Genomic DNA, 22,102 nt, shown 5'->3' with positions numbered 1-22,102 from the left:
TGCTCTACATTTAACAATTCAAGAAAAATATAAAATAAAATGATTGTATCAGATAGAGAAGAAAACAGTCTGATTATGATTGTATTACATATAATAAACTACTCCGACCCATTACACAATAAATGAACAGCCTTAACATCATGTATTTCAGCTACTTGCGATACTTCAATGTAATATTGTACTTTACCTGCAGTAACATTTTTGAATGAATATCCTTGACATGTAATGTAGCATATTTACAGATAACTCACTTAATTAAAAGCAGCAATACTCATTTGACAATTATCACACCACAATTGGAAAGCAGTGTTAATAAACAATAATTACACTTTTTTTAAAGTAACCAGGGATTTTAAAGATAAAAAAACAACGTTTGTCTAAAATGACAATTATTATTATACTTACGGTATATCAATATAGCGTTCAATATTGTTAAATACTAATGTTAATTATTATAACTAACATTATGGTATTGTGATTTGCTGATGATTACTATTGTGGAATATATATATAACACCCCATCGGTCTGTATTAAATCTGTCCTTCATCATCATCATCATCATTTACGCCCCTCAGTGCAGGCCTCTGATTGGTCAACTCTGTTGCCCCCCCTCTCAATTCAGCGCTGCGGAACAAACAGTTTTCCGACGGCCGCGGCCGGCGATATCTGCTCGTTTATCGAGTGTTTGATCCGTCACTGACGCTACCTGGTTAAATGACGCCATAGCTCCAGGACAAACAGTTTCTGGGTTTCTGCGGTCACATTTTGAATGTGTGTAAAGCCTGCCCCTTCCCCCGCCTCCCGGGCACACGGTAGGAGGGCAGACAGCGAGTAGAACAAGTAGAAGATAGTTTTGTTGTGAACAGTCTGTTTACCGAGAGCTAACTTTGTGCTAACAGCTAGCGTCAAATAAACAGCCTGCGGGGGGAAAGCGCATTTGTAACCGCGTTTTGCAAGGCTATTAACGGAAGCTTTATCAATATGGTGACTTTGTCATCCGTAATAAGACCTCTCGCCTCTCAGCTTCATCGACAGCTCGTCAGACAAGCTAACCGTCACCGGATAACGCCTGTCCGGAGATGCAACCTCACGGCATGTTCCAGCAAATATGTGCTGTCACAGAGTAAGTACTATTATAAATGAGCTGTGCACAATGGGTATGTTTTTCTAGCGTGAAAACACAGCGGATCCTTATAATACTGCCTTCAAAGGGAACATTTAAACCTCAGACATGACTGTAAACTCTCGCAGTGTGTGTATAAGCAAGGAAATGGTTTGATTTTTGGTCGAATTGTGTCTCTTAAGCCTACAGGGGCCTGTCATTGTTGGCCCTATAGCATCAGTTAATGGTCACTTTTGTTGTCATCTGAAAACGTGCAGTAGGAGCACTGGAAAGCCCGGACTGGATGCTCTTGATCTCTGTGTTGACTCAGCTGCGAGTGGGACAGACCCAGGCTCCAGGTTTTTCAAACAGCAATGGTTGTCCTTATGTTTAGGGGCCATTTGAAGCCCTTTCACCTAAATAGGGGGCCTGTATGTCAAGTCACTCTATTATGTATAGTGTCAGGCAGCAGTGGAAAAGTACTGGTTTAACTTTTTTATTTACAAAAAAAAGTATGAAAATGTGAAATGGCCCATTTCATTATCATTTATATTAAATTACTGGAATGTGATTATTGATACATGAGCGTGTTTATCCCAGCCGGTAAAGTTGGAGCTAATTTTACTTATGTTGAATACTTCTGCTGGACATTTTAATGTATACTTACTTGTACATGATTTGTTATAAAGTGTTAATAGTTGCTAATAATATGAATCTTTAAAATAAATAAAAGCTGTCGGGATACATTTGAAGGAGTAATAGGCACAATAATGGTAGTATAAGAAAAAAAATAATACAAATGGAAATTCTCAGTTCTGAGTACTCCACTCGGTATCACCACTGGTGTTACGAAAGTTTGTTTAAAAGTACACTCAACATTCCATTCTTCTTTTTGTGTGCAATCTGAAAGTATAACCACACACTTTTATTAGTTTATGACTTTACTGACTCCATTACATCTTCACTGTATAAATCCTTATTGAGGTTTGTTTTCCACATGTCTCTGGTTATAGTACACAGAACGAAGATCATGTGATGCAAACAAAATGTTAAGATCAAATGTTTAATAGTGCGGTTATAGCATGCACACCCAGTCATGATAAAACATGTTTTATGCAAACTGAAGAGCATGTCTTTGTTTATCAGTGGCATGAGTCATTCTCCTTTAAAAAAATGTTATGCCCGTGGAATATAAAGACTCTGAAGCTCATCCGACAAGTCCTCATAACTTCCTTACCACACCCGTTACATCAACACCATACCATAGTCAACATGCAACCAAAAAAAACAACGAAAAGATGGAACAAATATGCCGGAGCAGCAGAGCCTTCATGTTCAACTATAATGATAAACAGAGTTCATATTTAACTTTTACAAGGTTTTTGTGTTGGGCACTCTCTGTTCAAAGCTTTATGGATGGTTGGCCACCATAAATGTGTTTATATGTGAAGTCCTTTGGCCTTCTTTTTGCTTTCTGCTTCCCCCACTCCCCAGGTAGCAACATGTGACTTAAAGGAAAGGGACAGTGTGTGGGTCCCTGATGTAGGGAGGCATGTCAGCTTTTTAAAATGCCAGGTGTAAGGTCTGAGTACTTCTTATCCTTAGTCAGCCATTGATTTTCATTTGTTGTTCTATACCGTAGGCTGTCCATATACATACATAATTTAAACTATACTATCCATCCCTTTAATACTGGATGTTAGACTTAAACGTTTATTTGGCACCCTCTTTTAGTGTTTTGTGTCATTGTGGGCGATGTTTGACTGCTACATAGCAAGCATATTTTTATAGGATTTTGTGTTCATTGTTACAAAGCACCTACTGAATCTTTAAGAGCCTTTCATACTCACGCATTCAAGCAATTCAGAGTTGCTAGTTATCCTAACCTGCCTGTCGGTTTGGAAACTGGAGAATCAAGACTATAAAGTGAACATAAACCTTACATTATCGTTTTGCCGTTAAAAAGGTTCAAATATGTCTGTTTGTTCACCTACTTGGTTTCCATACTGAACAGATTGGAAAATGATTGTAAAAGTAGTTGACTGGAATGTAAAAACAAACAAACATTATGAATTCAAACTCAAAAAATGGTGTCAAGTAATGTCAGTAATGTCAATGCAATTTGTTGTATTAACATTATACTATGAGAAGTACAAAGGCAGAACCGAATACTCTCAAACATCAGTTATCTCTCCAAAATTACTGTTATCCAGCTATTCACTTCATCAGATATGTTCCTCTTATCATGCAGCCCTAATCTGCAGCTTGATAGAATAGTTTGAATGGGTATGGTTTCTCACGGCATGGCTCAAGGTGGTGATACTGGCTGCTAGAAAGTGCTCTTTTAGATTTTATCTTGACTATATTGAGTGAACAAGCATCTTGATCAACGGCCCAGCAGAACTGATGTTTAGTGGAACTTGCGCTCTGGTTATTGTGGCTGTTGATGTAGACTCAGCTGGTGTTAGTTAGCTAGAGCTAGTTATCCACACATCTGGGGATCATGTGGCGCTATCGGGAGTGACACCGTGACACTGACACGCCACCATTCAGCTCCACGGCTGATTTATCACCCTGCGAATGAGCATGAATTGGCTTTGCAAGCAGTTATTTTGTGTCTGTGCAATAACAGAGTCAGCTAGCCAGCTCTCCCAGGAGGAGCCGCTGAAATCTGATGAAGACGAAGGTCAGCTCCCAGTCGGACCTGTTCAGCTCGGCTCTCAGTGGAAACCTTAAGCCCTGTGACGGATGAGTGGACATGAAAACAAAAGACTGAGCTGCCTTTGTGCCCTGTGACAATAACAACTTGTAGAATTAAATGTACAACCCTTTACTCAATTTCTACCTTGATGTTTTTGTAAGGATTTCATAGGATAATGGAAATGAGAAGGAGGGGGGAAAGGAAAGTGAGCGGAGTTTGGTGTAATTGGCCGTCAGGACGTTGACAGACATTGGCCCGAGCCAGCAGTTTGACCGGCCAGAGGTCCTGGTCGGATTCCCCTGCTGTGGAGGAGCTGGGGGCGTGCCAGGACATTCCGCGTGTCAGATTCTGCACAGCCAGCCCATTCTCTCTTATTTTGTAATTTCCTTTTGAGAAAACTAGAAGGAAGTACTATTACTCACTTCTTCGATATTCATTCAGTTCCTTAAAACAGCTCAAGGAAGAAGACGGACCTGTGTGTTTAGCACTGAGTAGCTTTTATATTATTTATTACAGAGTTTGTCTTAAAAATGGACTGTTGTAGAATGAAGGAAGCAGCAGAGCACAACATGAAAAGTAGGTGTCAGCATTTTTCAGATTTTTGTGTCCTTTTCCTGAACAGCAGACACGAATAAGAAGAAGTCCTGACTGCTTTTTACATTTCAAAATGACTTTTCTCTTTAATTTACTTCCTTGTGTTGCTTTCTCTCCTCCAGTGCATCCCATGTGGCAGGAACCCCTCGCAATACCGGGAGGCGATCGCCAGTCTCCCATCGACATCGTGGTGCGGAAAAGCATCTATGATTCGGAGCTGAAGCCTCTGGTCACCGATTACGACCCGAACACCTGCCAACAGATCTGGAACAACGGCTACTCCTTCCTGGTGGAATATGATGACACCACAGACAAGTCCAGTAAGTAGTTCTGAGTTTCCTAGATCTAAATCGTTTTAAAACATCTACAAAGGAGTGTGAAAATGTACAAAATCTTGCCAATAAATCAGAAATAAAGTCAGTAGTTTCCCTCTCAATGTGATTTAAGGAAATCTCAGCATGGGGAATGCATGTTTTAATTCACAAAAAGATTATCCACCCCTTAAAGAGCCATCTGTGTGTTAGAGAACCCCATCGTCAATGCTACACTTATTGTTGATAAAAAGCAGAATAGATCTGGTGACCGTCATGTGACTCCAGTGGTTTTCCTGACCTCAAAGACTACCATATACTATCTTTAAAGTGATGGTAAACACTGCGCTCGACTCAACACAACTTTCCAAAGCATAAAGACTAATCACAAATGCTTCAAACTTCAAATTAACTCCTTTTAAAAAAGGTGTCACATGCCCTCAGTCTGTGCTTAAAGAGCTTAGTCTGGGACTGAAGGAACAAAAGCAGGTTTACAATGTTGGGAACAGCGTTTAATCACCAGTTAAACTCAAAGTAAACAAAGTGGGGATTAAGGCAGGACTGCGGGTACTTTAAGTTCGGTCTTTAAATAGATGTTTTTGACCCCCTTATCTTTCCTTCCCTCATGTGTGCGTAGTATTACTGGCATTTTACTGGAGTCATAAAAACTCACTCGCAAAAAAAGGTAATTGATTTTTCAGCTATACAATATTTCCTGGACGGAACCTGCTCCTCAGCAGACTTTTCGTCCTTTTGGAGGAGCAAGCAAATACTAGACAGACATATGATTCTTTTGGATGACGAGCATACTGTTCTTTTTAGAAGGATTGTGAAATCTGTTCATTGTTTCTTCTAGGTTAACGGTTGGGGTCGGGGTGCACTAACACGTATGCAACACAATAAATTCCGCTCTCAAATTTGAACTTTCTTTAAAAATGTATCAGGTACTTTCCCAAATATTGATCAATCTATTTCCTAATCAGAGTACCTTTATTCAAGGGGACATTTACTATAATCCACATGAAACACTTTCAAGGCAAGTAGTCAAAACTCTTATCAGCTCAAGCCAACCATTCAGAATCTCCTTTAATTAACCTACAATAAGAATATTCTGGGGCTTGCCATCAAATCGGAGATACAGGGTCCAAAAATGCAGTACACTTACACTGGAGCACACTTTTGTACAACAATCAATCCTATATTACTATAAAGAATCTTGAACATATTGTCCTCAATAATTTAAACGTCATGTTACAAATTCTCTTGTTTCTTGTCTTCACATTTATCCTTGTTGATGTTGCAAATGTAGATGCTGTGATGCAGGAAACATTTCAAACTCGATCTGTTGAAGGTTTTCCTATTGTATCAAATGTGTTGATCACTCAAAAAGATCAATGAGAGGAAAACAGCATCACTACTGTGTTTTAACGGCATATATTCTCTGAACTTGTAGCGTGGGTCTTATCCCTGAATAAGTCAATTAAATTTGGGCCCCAGACAGATGAATACTTTATATGCCAACTTTTAAAAAGACATGTTTAAACATAAAGAAACAGAGGGATAGCCCGGTCACCTAGCTACAGAAGTAACAAAAGAAAACCAATAATCAAACAATCTGCTTTCAACACAAAATGTCTGTATTTTTAAGCTCAAATCATAATCTGCACATCAAAACAAACATATCATGCCACAGATCTTTTACCAAAGAAACTCAAGTGCAACAAAATAACAAATAAGGCAATTAAAATCCCAAAACCTTAATTCATTATTTGAGAGTGATAAGGTGAGTGACTGTGAATGTGTGTCTGGGGGAGGGGAGAAGTCCTTTTTGTCCTTTGTCACTCTGGGGATGAAGAGTGTAAAAAAAAAAAAGAGTGTAATCCAGGGAATAGGGATGTTAGAAAGTAAAGTTGTTTTTAATAGTCCAAAGTGTAAAGCTCAAGGGGGGGGGGCCTATGTATGGAGAGTAGACTTATCTGAGGGTGACTCAGGTCAGGGTGAATCACTAGAATGCAGGGTTAACTGAGAAGAGGATGACTGGTTTCCCAACAGCTCCTGGTAAAGTGAAGAAGAACTCCCAACATTAGCCTTGTTTCCCTTAAGAAGTCTCTTAATAATCCACTTTTTTTCTCTCGTTAGATCGGCTTCATTCTCTTAATGGTTTCCCCAGCTTCTCCCAGGGGTGGCCTGATTAGCCACTCCCTCTTTTTTCAGGGAATCTCAAGGATTGTTTTAGGTCTTTCCCTTGTCCTGCTACAAACTAGCTCAGCTAAAAGAAACATCAGTTTGTAACCAGTAAACTAGCTACAAGGTTCCCTTCACTTCACTTGTTTAGCTGAATTTAGCCGTTTGGCTAACAGAAACTTTGACTCGCTTGCTGTTATTCCATACTTAAAATAACTTCAAACTTTTGCCTCTGACTCAAAGCATTGGTCCACTGCAGTCACCGCTGCCATGACTACAGTGGAAACACTTAGCATTAACATCACATTACTTGTCTTTTAGCAGTAATGACAGTTTTTTTCCAGAGCAACTTAAAAAGTACTTCTACACAGTTGACCTTACCTTCTAGAAATGTTCTGGGACACTTTGAAATGTTGACTGGGGATCAAACCACTCACTGTCCGATGAGTAGATGCCTATTAACCCCCTGAGCCACAGTCAAACGTGACGTGACGGGGGTTTCAATTGGCCTTTAAGATTATTATGAACAAGTATATGGCAAACAGTGCTGTGAAGTCAAAGTATGGTGCTCTGATCGGTATGATCTGTTACTTTCTGGTGCAGCCGTGAAAGGAGGCCCTCTGCAAGACAAATTCAGATTGTGCCAGTTCCACTTCCACTGGGGGGAGAGCAACGCCTGGGGATCGGAGCACACCGTGGACAGGAAGCTGTTCCCTGCAGAGGTAGGTAACATGCTGTTACATGTAACAATACACTAACATAGCAGGGAGTGAGCTTCAAACTGCAGTTAGGACGGATCCAGTATATTTCTGTAACCCTCGAAAAATATCCATTCCCTTTATTGTATTGTAATAATATGTCATACCCTTAAGGCATTTCTTTATCTGCATGGCAATATTGTGAGCATGTCCAGGGGGTCAACACAACAACAACAACACTTTGCAGTATAATAGAGTGGTTCAGTGATAAAGTATTTCGTAGGCCGGAGCATGAGTTAGCATCGAAAGGCTTGCATCAACAAATAGCAACATTGCAGAGAATAATATCTGTGGCTAACACACCTTTATGAAACCTTAGGGTATTTTCCCCCAGGATAATCTCCACATCTTTACACCACTTAAATCGTTTTTGAAGCATAAATGCAATCACCAGAACTGAAAAGCTAACGAAAGGCTATAAACAAACCTCACCACGGTCACATGACTTCACATCACCACCGCTAAGCTAAAGGTGGCTAATGTTCACCGTGAAGGCATAAGGTAGTCTCCTTTAGTCTCTTGTTCTGAACGTCTTTATGCCACATAGATGCTTTAGACATTTAGACACAAAACAAAACAAAACAAAACAAAACGTGAAACTCTCTTCAGCTTGTGTTAACCACACACTTTATTTTTAGGCATCTAACCAAAATGGGTGGGCCAATATGACCAGGGGGCATGTCAGTACCAGTCTCCACTGTTAGTTCAAGCAAATGTATATTTAGACCACATGCATTTTCTTAGTGGTTTATGGAATTTTCCATTAATTTCCTTCGTCAGATCTTCCACGATTTGACTGTTGAAGCCACTACATTTCCCAACAGAACACCACGGATTTGAAGTTTGAAGATACATTTAAACAGAGGACTTCTTTTTATTAGTGAGAGAAACCATTGTGCTTAGACGTGGCTAATGTCTTAGAGTAGCTAAGAATTGGTGCATCACAGGTGCGTCAAATATATGTAGTACATCATGTCATGTGTACATTATTTAAGTGTATGGAAGTCACTTTGGATACAAGCGTTTGTCATGTATAAAACATTTTTACATATAAATGCGCTGTGGGCCAGGTCTGTGTGACCAGGTCATCGAGAGGAGAAAAAGTCAGATATGTACTTCAAAACACAGGTATTGAGATAACGGAGGGAAAAAAAAAACTTTCCACAAGCCCACATTTTCTCCTAAGGATTAAAAGAGAAAGGAGAAACGGAGAAAAAAAAAACCAATCAAGAATGCGCTGTTAAAACATCATAGGTGTTGACTTACCTTGCAATCTCATTTATTTTCTATTCAAGAGCGTTCTGGAAATCTCCGGAACAATACTGAGAGTTGTATAGCTGTTTGTATTGCTGGTGTCAGTCTTTGATCCAGCGGTATTTCTACATTTCCCTTTGTATCAATAAAGCCAAATTCAAACATGGAATGTTTACTTTCTCTTAGTGGGATGGACATGAGTGCTGTGGTCTAACGTGAACACTGAAAATCTATTTTCATGTTGTTCCGTTATCGTCGGGACACTTATGTAACACAAGGTTCCACTAACTGTGCGTGTGTGTTCTTGTTTTAGCAATGGGAATGTGTCCATGTCATAGCTGTCATCACTCAGTCTTTGTGTGTGTAAGTGTGTGTGCAGAGGATCAAGTTACAGTCCTGTTTGACAGCATTGTAGCTGTCAGTGACACTGTGAAATGATTAGGGCTTTGGGTAAATAATTGTGTTACTATTTATGTATGTTTCTGTACCTGATCATAAAAAATCACTTGTTTTAATTCAGCCATTGTTGAATTTTGACTGGTAGTTTTAAATATGAACCAGTTGAAGATCCGCTCCTCTTTTAAACATCCCTTTTACCTCAATCTATGGTATTTAAAGGTTTAATTGGGAAAAGCCACAGAAAAAGTCAAATTAAACAGTAGCTATCCGTTTACAACAATAATATAGCTTGCACTGTTAATGCCTGTTCTATCTTTAATAAATTCTCATTTTTTCCCTTTTTTTTCTCCTTTGAAGTACATTATACATATTCCAAATCAGTCAGAAAATCACAAGTATAAACTCGTATTTTGAAAAGAAGGAATTATTTGGTCATTTGGAGGACAGATTGAATGGGCAAGGGATTAAAAGATCAAGGGTATGGGATACAGACAGACAAACACACACACACACACATAATTATAATCTTCAACACTGCTTATGTGCAGTATATAGTTGTTACGGTTAGATGTTCTTATTTCTCGCTGCACCCTCTACTTTAATATGTTTACTTATCTTTATAATTGTAATTATTTTTAATAAAGGATCTCTGATTTGTGATGTGTTTGTATCCTGCGTGTGTTTTCAGCTCCACTTGGTGCACTGGAACTCTGACAAATACAGTTTGTTTGAGGAGGCAGTGATGGAGGACAATGGGCTGGCTGTCATTGGGGTTTTTTTGAAGGTACACACGTCACACATGTTTGATGACCTGTTTAATTGACATGAGGCGGTATACATAACATGGTGTGTTTTGCATTTGCATCTTTAAACTGTGACAGATTAATGTGTCTAATCCTTGTGTAGGTGGGAAAGAGACACGAAGGGCTGCAGAAACTGGTAGACGCTCTGCCTGCTATCAGACACAAGGTTAGTGCACACACACGCACATTTTTGTTTTTTGAAGATAACATTCTGATGCCTTTTATAGATATATTGGCCGAGTTAAAATCTATAAAAAATCTGATAACATGGTTACACCAATTCCCTCGAAGGTAAATACCGACGCCCTCTGGTGGTTCAGTGAAGACACTACAGGACTGATTAGGAATCAGAAAAAATAAATACTGATGAACTGTTTTAACCCATAAACTATATTCAGCAGCGACATCTGGAACTTAAAAATAACAAATTCCTGTTTGCATATCCACAATAGACCAATTGTATCCACCATGGCCTACAAATGACCACCATTATGTTATGCACAGTGTCAGTGTTTAAATACCAGGAATTAAAATGCTAAAGATGTTTTCAATACATCATTAATCATTATTAATTAATTTGCCAGTTTAGAATTGAATGATTTTGAGGCTTAATCATCCTAGGAGTAACTAGTATATGTAATGAAAATACATTATTTTCAGAAAATGAGTCAAGATAAGATGTACTTTATTGCCCCCAAATTGGGAAATGTTTTCATTGCAAAAGCATAAAAGAACAAGGCATAGCACATATTAGAAATTAAAAGTGTAGAAATAAACAATTCTAAAATATAGAAACTCCAAATACAAATAGAAATAAACCGGCATTAGAGAGTATACATATACAGACGACTGAAGATAAAAGATCTGACAAATAAAACACTGTTGAAGGGCCAATATAAAGCAGGATAATGTGTACATGAAGTGTTTAAGGAAAGGAATATTAAATGAATTCTAAATGTAAAATATTAATATATCTTTATATTGTGTTGGCTGTACGTGTTTAAGGGCACTGTCTGAGGTCATGATTTGCCCTCTTTCACGTTACTGCTACTACATGCTTATCGCTAATAATGTCTGATAATGCTGTTTGTCCGATAAAAGGAAATGCAACAGTTACACGGCATATTTATACTGGATAATCATTAGAGAATGATGGTTGTATTACTTAGAGAATGTCTTTATTCCTCTATGGTGACCGCCTGGGCTTTAATGATAGTGTTGTTTTCCACGGATACATGAATGAGTCGAGTATAACAGGATAGTGTAGTGTTTTATCTTTTAAATATAAGAGCTTCTGTGTGGATAGTTTAGGTTCTTCTATGATTTTGGGTGTCTCGTGCCCGTAACATTAAAATAATTCAACATAAGGCTGATTTTTTTTGCTGTTGTCTCTGTGTGTTTGCAGAGCAGTGTAGTGGAGTTTAATCGGTTCGACCCAGCCTGTCTGTTACCCAGCAACACTGATGACTACTGGACCTACCACGGCTCTCTGACAACCCCACCTCTCACAGAGTCCGTCACCTGGATGGTGATGAAGCAGCACATAGAAGTCAGCCATGACCAGGTGTGTGTGTGTGTTTGTGAGATTCAAACAAATATTTCATGTCTATTCTTTTTGTTTAAACATGCTATTTGTTGCAGATATTGATTGGGCTGCACTAACAATAAAACTTTTTGATATTAATAATAGCACCAGTAGAATTATAGGATATTTTAAGGATTCTGTTCCAGTGGTGGCTAACTGGGATTGTTTCCCAGTTGTGTGTTCCAAACATTTATTATTACTCCAAGGCGTTGTTAAATCCAAAAGTCAAAATGTATCAAAAAAGAGGGATGTCATTTCTAAAACTCTTAAGATGTTTTATAGAATACACAATATTCTGCTTTATTTTTAACAAAAGGGATGGTAAAACAACATTTATAAAAATGGTAAAATAATTATTTAAAATATTTATTTATTTAAATAATGGTTTCATATTCTGACATACCGAATCGTTTTTATACTGACCTCTTTTTTCTTGACAAGTAGCACCATCACTTACATGAACTCTACGGCAATAACAAGCAGCATGACTTTTGGTGCAGCTTTACTTTATTGTTGATAATGTTTTAATATTGCGCTACATCTTTATCTTATTGCTTCACTTCCTCTCGAAGCTGTTGTAAATCCACTTTTTATACCAAGAATCGATCAAATGACGTAAGCATAACGTGAAGGGTTGTGCGTAACCCACAGAAAAGTACAATCCAAGTCTGCAGCTTTGTGGACTTCTTTATGGTCTTTTAGCTTATTGTTTTCGTCTGGTTTACGATCTCCCCTCATGTGAAACTTGTTTCCAAACATAGGGGAGGTCTGTTTTCTGCTCTAATAAACATCTGTACATTTCGCTGCAACAAACAGCCGACGGATAAAACCTTAGCATGTAAACACAGTGCAGCATTTAGAGACATATGGTGGAGTTTGCAAAGACCAAAACAGAGCTAAAAGGAGATTGATTGTTCACATTCGACAGGAGTCTCTGGCAATCTTAAGTAGCGGTTATGCTTTTAAGTAAAAATTAAAAAGCTTATCAGTAGTCCTTTTCAGTACAGCATTACAACAATCCTTTCTATCGTGGGGTGTGCCCAACTATTTGAACAATGAAGGAAGTCGCACTGAGCTGAACAAACCTGCACGGCAGCATTTTGTTCCCTTAGATTTATGCCCTTCTACAGACAGGATGAACTAAATGAACCTGTGTATGTTATGTTTTTCTGACCGCGTCTTCTCCCCCACCTTCAGCTGGCGGTCTTCCGCAGCCTTCTCTTCACCTCAGCTGAGGAGGAAGTGCAGAAGGGTATGGTGAACAACTTTCGCGTGCAGCAGTCTCTGTGCGGTCGCACCGTGCGCTCGTCCTTCTCTCCCTTCCTGCAGGAGGTGCCGTCGGCTGAAGATGACAAACATACATACTGACGCTGCCGGAGCCCGAACACACAGTAACACCACCAGAACTACCTTTACTCTGTGATCAGCTGTCCGGACTCTGCTTTCTTTTTTTGCAGTCTCAACAAAAACCCATTTTTAAGCATGATGAAGTCTCCTCACAGGAGCTTCAGTTTTACTGAATGTATTTATTTTTTAATACAAACCATGTTTTGATTTTGGTGCAGACAATTTGCAAAAAGGGATGGTTGCTGTGGGGGAAATACTTAGTTTTACAGAGGTTTTTTTTTTTAACATAAATGTTATCTATTATACATTAACAGCTCATTAGTTACAGCATATGTGGGTTTTACCTGCAGCTCAGTGTAGAGGGAGCGTATAAAATAAATCAGCAGCACCATGTGCTGGCCGCAGTCTGTGCTACACCTCAGTTCCTAGCAGGGATGTTCATATCCATAAAATTATACAGCAGGGAGCCCAGGAGATCCAAAAATAAAAAAGGAGTTGTGTCTCTCCTGTAGAATACATAATATATCTTCGAGGGCTGATTTTAATCCTGTATGGCGGGGTGTTGGGGTCATCGTTGAATTTGTCTTTATACATTAATAAGACGATTTAGAATGTATGGTTTTTAATCTGTTACAAAAGGATTATACTGTGTACAGGACAACTGACATTCAGAAACCCTTGTTTCTTGCGGTATGTGACGTTCAGAAATCCCTCACACACCGAAGGTTTTAAAAGAAACGTTACTGATGCGCACTAAAAAGCCAGGTCACTGTAGCACATAAATGCATTATAGGAAAATGCTGATTAAGAGAAGCAGTTCCCTCCCAATCCCCTTTTTGTCTTACAGGAGTTTAAAGTATTCAAACTACAGTGCCTTAAATATTCCGAATCACTGCCATGAGTTTCACCAATGCAAGCGTGTGATTCAAGCCTCGCACATGTTTGAGCATGTATAATATCTCAAAAGTATAAACACAACATACCGCTGAGCTCCAGCCAATGACTTCAGCACACTGGTAGAGGAATTTGGTTAACCTGTGGATAATTAGACTTTCAGGTCCACTAATGGTCTCAAGTCTGTATACTTTGAGGGAACTGCTTTCTCTGGTTTGGTTGGTTGTATGTTGTCTGGTTCACATTTGTCTGTGTAATATTTGTGGCTGGAATTAATCAAAGTAAGATGGTTAAACAAATTGACAGGTGACACAGTGGGACCAACTGACTACAATTTCCTTGTATATCACAACGCCTGTCAAGCACTTTTAAAAATGTGTTTATATTGGCTTTCACTGCTTACTAAAACTAAATGTTATCTCTCATTCAGGATTTCTTTCTGGGGGAATGAAGCCTTTTCCTTGGGTTTTACATATTCTAACTCAAATTGGCATCTACTACAGCGGCTTCTACAATTCCAAGCCTCCGTGATTTTTTTAAAAGCTAAACAAGTTTGTAACACCTAAAAAAAACTACAATTCCCAAGAAATGTTTGCACAAAAACTTCATTACCTTGTTTTCAACTATCTCTAAAACAGAATCTGTGTTATCTCCGCTTTTATAAATCTCCCAGCGTTTACTGTTATTATGTCAGACCTATGGGATTATGGGTAATGGAGTTTATAAAGGCTACTATAAACCAGATATCATTAAACAATGAATTTAGGGTGATTTAAGGAAGCATGTAAAGCTCTGTTGTGATGCTGGATTTTTGTTCCATTTTCTTTTAACATTTTTTTTTTATTTTTTTTTTTTACTCAAACTCGAAAGCTCTACTTTTATTTCGGCTTCATTTTATCTTGTTAAGGAACATTTCATGTACCGTATTCCGAGTTTACGAAGTTCTACATTTAATCAAACCCTCCTTTGTGTTTTCCACTTGATACAACTACTCTGCAGAGACATTGCAGATGAGGATGTTGTCATTTTGACAGAAAGAGCAGCTTATGCAACCTTGCATCATACAAAGAAGTCAGGCAGGGTGCCCGTTGGGCTCCGGTCCAGTAGTTCCCGCACTCTGGGTGAATCTTACTATGCACCATTAGAAAGAGAAGGAGTGGTTTGAAAAAAAAGACGAGTAGGACGGATAAAAAGTTACACGACGGATAGTTCGCTGGAAACCCAACTTGAAATGATCTCTAACGTAATTCCTCCGACATGCCTGATCATACGTCTTTAACTCGAGAAGAGGAATTTGCACTATAATCCAGAAACCCACATGTATCTGGCTACTTCTAGTTTCCTCTGTGTACGTACAGTTGAGTTGGGGGAGGGGTGGGAGGCTGTCTTTATAATCCTAGGGGAACAATGCAACTATCCAAACGGGGCCTCTACTTAGAAACAGCCGTTCCTTCCCTCCTGAGTCTCAGGCATTCACACCCTGCTCCCTCTCCCCACTGTCCCCCCTGTGGATGCCATATTCTGAATGGACAAACTGGATATGTATGTCAAAGATCCAACTTTATGCAGATGATGTTAACCTGTTCTGAAGGCTTCACATTTGCTATAGACGCTGACAGCCAGTAGAAGTTTTGAGAATGTTGCACCGTAGCTTTTTTCTTTTCTTGCATATTGAGTGTTTCATGGAGACAAAGGACCCAGTACTGCCTTCATTTCGTTCAGCCGTGTTTCAGCGATGTATTTGAAATCGTGCACCACTGACTGCCTTCATCTTCCATGGCATCTACATTTTACAATTATCCTTTTTATGCCTTTTTTCTAACTTGAGTTCAATGTCAATTATTCCACTGCAAATGTTACATTGCTGTTTTCTTTCAAAAATGGAGATTCGTATCACTGTCAGCCTTTCTAAACATATGATGGGACTCTGTCATGATGCTGTACTCTTCTCATTACACCATCCATACGTGTTCCCTGCCTTGTGTAGCCCAGTGTGATGTTTTAGCAGGTGTATGCAGTACATACTGTATTTTAGCTGTTTATTTGCTAAGTGGGCAGCCGACATTCCTGCCCTGTGGGCGTTTCAGTGGGCCCCTCTCCCCTCCCAGCATGCTTTGCTCCACCTGGATGGCTCCTTATAGGCAGCTGTGCAACCATGATGTGTTTTTCTGAGAATGGGGAAAACCACCCAAAGGTGTCACATGATATAGATGTAAAAATGATTGTAAAGAAACTGATATATATATATAGATGGTGTATAACAATAAAGTATGTGTGATGTGAAAAGGATCTGTATCTCGCTGTGTTTCTTTAACTTGCCTCTCTATGTAGCGTGAGACACCTTTATGTAAGTTAGATAGAATCGGAGGATGAAACCCTCTTTATTAGTCACATACATGCACACAGCAGAGCACACACAGTGAAATTGGTCCTCTGCATTTAACCCATCCTAGTACTAGGAGCCATAGCCAATGTTTTCACTCTGTCCATGTGAACACATTATCTGAGGAACACCTCGATTAAATGTGATAATATTTGGCACAGAAATCCACTTTGACTCGAGGAGGAAGTGATCAGATTTCTGCATTGGTAGAAAGTAATTCACATTACATTTAGTACAGTAATTGTTTGACATACTTGTACTTTACTTGAGCATTTTCATTTATCGCTACTTTTGTACTTGTACTCCAATAATATTTCATAGACTAATATCATACTTTTTACTCTACCACATACATTTTTACACCCACACCACTTTCTGCAGATACAAACACATTGCTGATATGGTCAAATGCAGTACATTACTTCTAATCTACACAGTATATTTCTGATCTAAATTTGGTCCACATCGATAAACTTATATGCTCTTACATGTGGTAACCATAATACCAACGTTATTTAACCATACATTTAACCATCATAATATAAAAAGATACTTTTACTGTTGATACGTGGCTGAAGTCATCTGTACTTTCTTTTATACTGATTGGGCCATTTTAAGACACATTTCAAAATCAGGGCCGTTACTTGTAGTGGAGTATTTCAAGACCATAGTATTTGTAGTTTTAATTAAGAAAAGGATCTTAGTTCTTCTTCCAACCCATGGTTTTTGGTGGTCAAACAAAGGTCAAGGTCAGTGTCACCTAACGAAACACTTGCTTGGGCATAAATTCAGAATTTTCACGCTAGAATGTAAATTTCACGACATTTCTAAAACTATATAATGAAGTGGTGACATTTTAGCAGTGGTGGAATGTCACTAAGTACATCTACTTAAGTATAATGAAGGGTGACTTGTACTTTACTACAGTCTTTTCTTTTTATGCAACTTAAAACTTCAACTTTACTACCATTTTTGCATAAAAGCAAAACGTTTATAAAATATGACATAAAAATTAAATAAATAAACGAACTAACAATCTACTGTTTACATAAACAGCTTAGTCAGTTCCTTTACTAGCCAATTGAAAAATAATTAATTGCAGTTTATAACATTTTTTGTAACTTTGCTCCACATTGGAGAATTACAGCATAATAAAACTATATCTGCATTTGTAACTGAATGATAATAATGTTAAATAAAAAACAACAAGAGTCCTTTTGCACGTTCAAAGATGTTCTAAGAAATGTGTACATCCCGTATATATACAGTCTATGGTACATCCCCATTGTTCCTCCTCTTCTCGTAGCACCATACGTTTGAAAATAAAATCTGTGCCTCTTCCTCAACCCCCGCCCTATTCCAGCAGATTTCTTTGAAGCCTTCTTACACAGCGGGGGGGATGTTTGATGACCCCCACCCAGACGCCTGGGGTCCTGAGGGCGGTTTGTTTAAACTCTTTTATGCGCTGTGATTTGGGTCTCCACCTGATACAAACTAAAGAGATGGCGATTGAAGCCGACCTCTGGGAGTGTTTATTGTGTTTGGCTGCGGGGAGATGGGCCTGAGTGTACCGGGACACACACTCAGTCTGGACTGGGCTTCCCTTGATTGTATGAATGGACAGACTGACTGGAGTCCAGAAGCTTTGAACTGTACAATATATGTGACTCTGAGCATGAACGCGCATCCTTATAGGAGGTGAATGAGAGGCTAGTGCTGCTTAAAGCTGCAAATGGTGGGGATTATTTCCAGCTACTTTTGGTGCTCTAGTGCAGTGGTTCTTAAACTTTTTGTCTGACGACCCCACAAAAAAAACTGGAGAGGTTTGGTGACCCCACTTTCCCAAAAGTGTGTAAGTGTGACGTCACGTTTCCGTAGCAACCGATTTTTTGTTCCAATCCAAACAAATTAACAATGTATGACGATTATTTTATGGAAAAGGAACGATTTTGTGTGAATTAATTTACGAGTTTGCGTCTCCAATGATTTGAGTGATAGTCATACATTTTGAAAGAAACAGCAATGCCATCTGCAGTTTGGTTGTTTGGGGGCGGGCTGTAAATCGCGTTGCCAGGACAACGTTATGCATTGCAAACCCATGGTAACGACTGTCAATCAAGCAAAAACAAATAGGCAATGTGTAAGAAAAGGCCTGGGCGGCAACAATTTATTAACGCAAACAAGAACTGGAACAAACAAAGCAATGAAACAAATGTCCAAATCAAACGGGAGTCAAGAGTCAACAGAGAGTGTGTATGATTGGAACGATCTCACTTCCTCTTATACGGACGCCATGTCAATGAGAAGGATGGGCCTGCTTCCGCGAGCATAGCAGGTCAATTCGGGGATCGATGCTGCTCACAGCAACACGAAGATTCTCCTCCATGCTGTTGAGACGACATCTGTATTTGTTCTTTATGTAGGCCAGGGACGAAAATGTCTTTTCGCACAGATAGGTTGATCCAAACGGCGTGAGGATGTCCATGGCAGCCTTGGACAACCCGGGGTATTCCTGCACAACTGACAGCCAGAATTCATCTAGAGTTTTTGAGGCAAACGACGCCTGCAATGTGCGGTCGCTGGACAGCTCAATCAGCGCATCCTCGAGCTCAGATGGCAGGTTGTTTGAGGAGCAGTTGGTGAATGGTTGTCGTACCCAGTCAAAAGGCTCTACATTCTCCGTGAGGAAATACTTATTGAATTTGTCGAGGAGACTACGAAGATGACAGGTTATTGACTCTTTCAATGAATTGGCATTCATGTCACTCTCCAAAAAGTCGTGCAGCTCCGAGAACATTTCAAAGTCCCCACTCTCTGCACGGGCTGCCCAACGCTGCAATTTTTTTGTGAAAGCATTCACTTTGTCTGAGAGGGTCAGGATGTTTGTGCTGGGGCCTTGTAGTGACAGGTTGAGACTATTTAATTTGTCAAATATGCACGCCAGGTATGCAAGACGTGATAACCATCTCGAGTCAGTGAGATGGTCTGCAAGAGGGGAATGCACGTCTGAGAGGAAGGTGCGCACCTCGCTTCGCAACTCGAACAGGCGTGTAAGAACTTTGCCCCGTGAAAGCCACCTTACCTCTGAATGAAAAAGAAGGGATTCATGTGCAGACCCCATTTCCTGGCAGAGAAGGGCGAAGAGTCGTGAATTTAAAGGGCGCGATTTGATCGAATTCACTATTTGGATTGCTGTTTGAAGAACATTGTTAAGCTCGGGTTCAAGTGTCTTGGATGCCAGGGCCTCCCTATGGATAATGCAGTGTGTGAACTTGACATGTGGTGCAACGCTAAGGACCTTGGCTTTCAGCCCTTTGTGTTTTCCCATCATAGCCCCGGCACCGTCAGTGCATATGCTTATGCATTTATCCCAATCCAGGCCTGTCTCCTCCATCCAACCATTAAGACAGTTAAAAATGTCTCCACCAGTACATCTTCCTTCCATCGGAGAGCAGCACAGCATGTCCTCATGCAGTTTCCCGTCATGACTGTAGCGAATGAAAACCATTAAATGGGCTACATTAGTCAAGTCAGTAGACTCGTCTAACTGCAAAGAAAACCGGCTGTTTTTCACTCTCTCGATGAGCTGGCATTTCATATCATTAGCGATGTCGTTAATGCGTTTGGACATGGTATCATTGGAGAGGGGAATCTGTTTAAGCACACTTGCGATCTTTTCACCATGCATTGCTGTGGTCATCGCAATTGCTGCAGGAAGGATGAGGCTTTCAGCAATTGTGTGTGGCTTTTGTGCTTTGGCTACAAGGTGGGCCACTTTGTATGACGCTGCCAAGGCTTTGGTGGGCACAGTAGCTTGGCTATGCACAACGGTCTTTTGCCCATGCAGCGCAGCTTCTTTTCGTAAAAAAAATGTCATGGGTTTCTGAGCATCATCTGGATGTCGGCTTTCGAGATGTCGTCTCATTTTTGTGGGCTTTAAACTTTCATGTGCCAGAACATCGCCGCAAATAACACACTGTGGGTGGTCGAGCTCATGTTTTACCTGGCACGTGAATCCATATTTAAGAAATTCTTTCAGGTATCGGCGACGCCTCGTTGGTGGGTCTTTTTTATTCTCACCACCGGCCAAACTTGTCCCATCTGAGGATCGCGGAGGAGTAGGTGCACAACTGGAGGTAGATGGCACTTCTGAGCTCAAATCATTGTTTTTTAGCAGCCACCTGTCCATTTTTGATGAAAGTTATAACTAGGCTAGTGGCTAAAAAAGTGGCTAGTATCACAAACGTGGCTAGTAACGTGGCGAGTTAACTATGACGTATTGTAAAAAAACCGGGAAGAAATTGAGTTTGAACAGTGGGCGCAGATTGTTACATTGTTTCTATCATAGGACCAATAAACGATTCGAAACGCCATTTAAAGCTGGGCAACTTTTTTTTTTCTCTCTCTCTCTCCCTCTTAACAGCGTGTAGGAATGAGAAAAAGGCAGATTTTCATTGTATTGACATTTTATTTTTCGTTGTTTCACCAGGTGTTATAACAGCTAATTTCCGACTGAAGTAACAAATAATTTTGCGACCCCACGGAAGTTTTTGCCGACCCCGTTTGGGGTCGCGACCCCTAGTTTAAGAATCACTGCTCTAGTGGTTATTTACAGCGGCACGATGGTCTATGGGGGATTGAGTCAACATAAAATGTAGTGTGTGTGTGTGTGTGTGTGTGTGTATGTCTGTGTGTGTGTGTGTGTGTGTGTGTCTGTGTGTCTGTGTGTCTGTGTGTGTGTGTTTACCAGAATGAATGAGTTACTTGTCAAGTAGTGGAACAGTGTGACGCATTTTAAAATACTTTTAGCCCCGCTACGACACAGTCCATTACTTTGTTCCTGGTTGAGACAGCTCAACAACTATTGGTTGATTTTTTTGTACAGACATTGATGGTCGCCAGAGGATGAACCCTGCTTACATTGCTGATCATCTGATTTCTTTGCACAGATTGCCATGAAGGTACTGATTTGCATAGTTCCCAGCGGATGGATCTTAAAGCCTTTTTAAATTGGCATCACTGCCGTTTAGCATCACTCTAAAATTTACATTGTGGGTCCCATCATCCTCTGCTGTACTTTGTGTCTTTGTGCTAAATGAACAAATGTTAACATGCTAAACTACGATATTTAACAGCAGTTAACGGTCTAAAGTTCTAGTGTAGTAGTATTTTCGTTACCGCTTTCATACTCCAAGCGCTTTCTGTTCCTACAGTGGTGATGTTGTCCTGTATCTCCCATTCCTGTGTAACCTTGTGCATGCTTCAGCATAATGCTTTTCCTCCGTTTTCACCACACTAGCAAACTAATGCAAAACAATTGTCATGGATTAGGTGTGCCGTTACACTGAGGAAGTGATGGCTCTGGAATCCAGTGGTGTTCAGTCAGCGCAATACATGAAGCTTGTATCAGTTCCTCTGCTTTCTTTGAATTTTCAGTGCCATGCAATAATGGTAAACATTTGCGCAGGAATTATAGGAAGATTTAGGAAACATTTACGAGATCCACCGGTATTTCATGTATGATATCCAAAAATAGAGTTTAGTCTGCCCCATTGTGACTGGCCATCAATGAATCAGAGATTAAAAGATGAAGAAGAGAGCAGCTTCTTATTTGAGAACTGCTCTTCCTGCTGTCCTACTGTTCTCACTCTACATCAACAAGCCAAGAACCCCACCAGTTCTCCATACAGGCCGCAGATATATAAACAGGAACATACAACGAGAGGCCCCCTTCCTTCTGAACTTGCAGCCAGATGCTCTTCCTCCTGTTTTACTCATCTCTGCTC

At 39.9% G+C, this 22,102-nt stretch overlaps 1 protein-coding gene across 2 annotated transcripts; it reads left to right on the top strand.

Moving 5' to 3' along the window:
- Positions 1-701: 701 nt before the first annotated feature.
- ca5a (carbonic anhydrase Va) lies at positions 702-16,222 on the top strand. 2 transcript variants are annotated; one of them, XM_063901477.1, is made up of 7 exons: positions 702-1,124; positions 4,521-4,718; positions 7,497-7,615; positions 9,993-10,088; positions 10,211-10,273; positions 11,513-11,671; positions 12,890-16,222. In XM_063901477.1, the coding sequence occupies exons 1-7, from the start codon at positions 983-985 to the stop codon at positions 13,058-13,060; spliced, it is 948 nt and encodes a 315-aa protein (XP_063757547.1). In that variant the 5' UTR covers positions 702-982; the 3' UTR covers positions 13,061-16,222. The 2 variants fall into 2 exon arrangements, with proteins under 2 accessions (XP_063757547.1, XP_063757556.1); XM_063901486.1 differs by lacking the exon at positions 702-1,124 and adding an exon at positions 3,046-4,380.
- Positions 16,223-22,102: the final 5,880 nt, after the last annotated feature.

Source organism: Eleginops maclovinus, chromosome 2 (genome assembly GCF_036324505.1).
Source record: "Eleginops maclovinus isolate JMC-PN-2008 ecotype Puerto Natales chromosome 2, JC_Emac_rtc_rv5, whole genome shotgun sequence".
In the NCBI taxonomy this organism is placed as follows: Eukaryota; Metazoa; Chordata; class Actinopteri; order Perciformes; family Eleginopidae; genus Eleginops; species Eleginops maclovinus.
The sequence above is the reverse complement of the archived record's forward strand: the minus strand, read 5'-3'. Positions and strand labels throughout refer to the sequence as shown.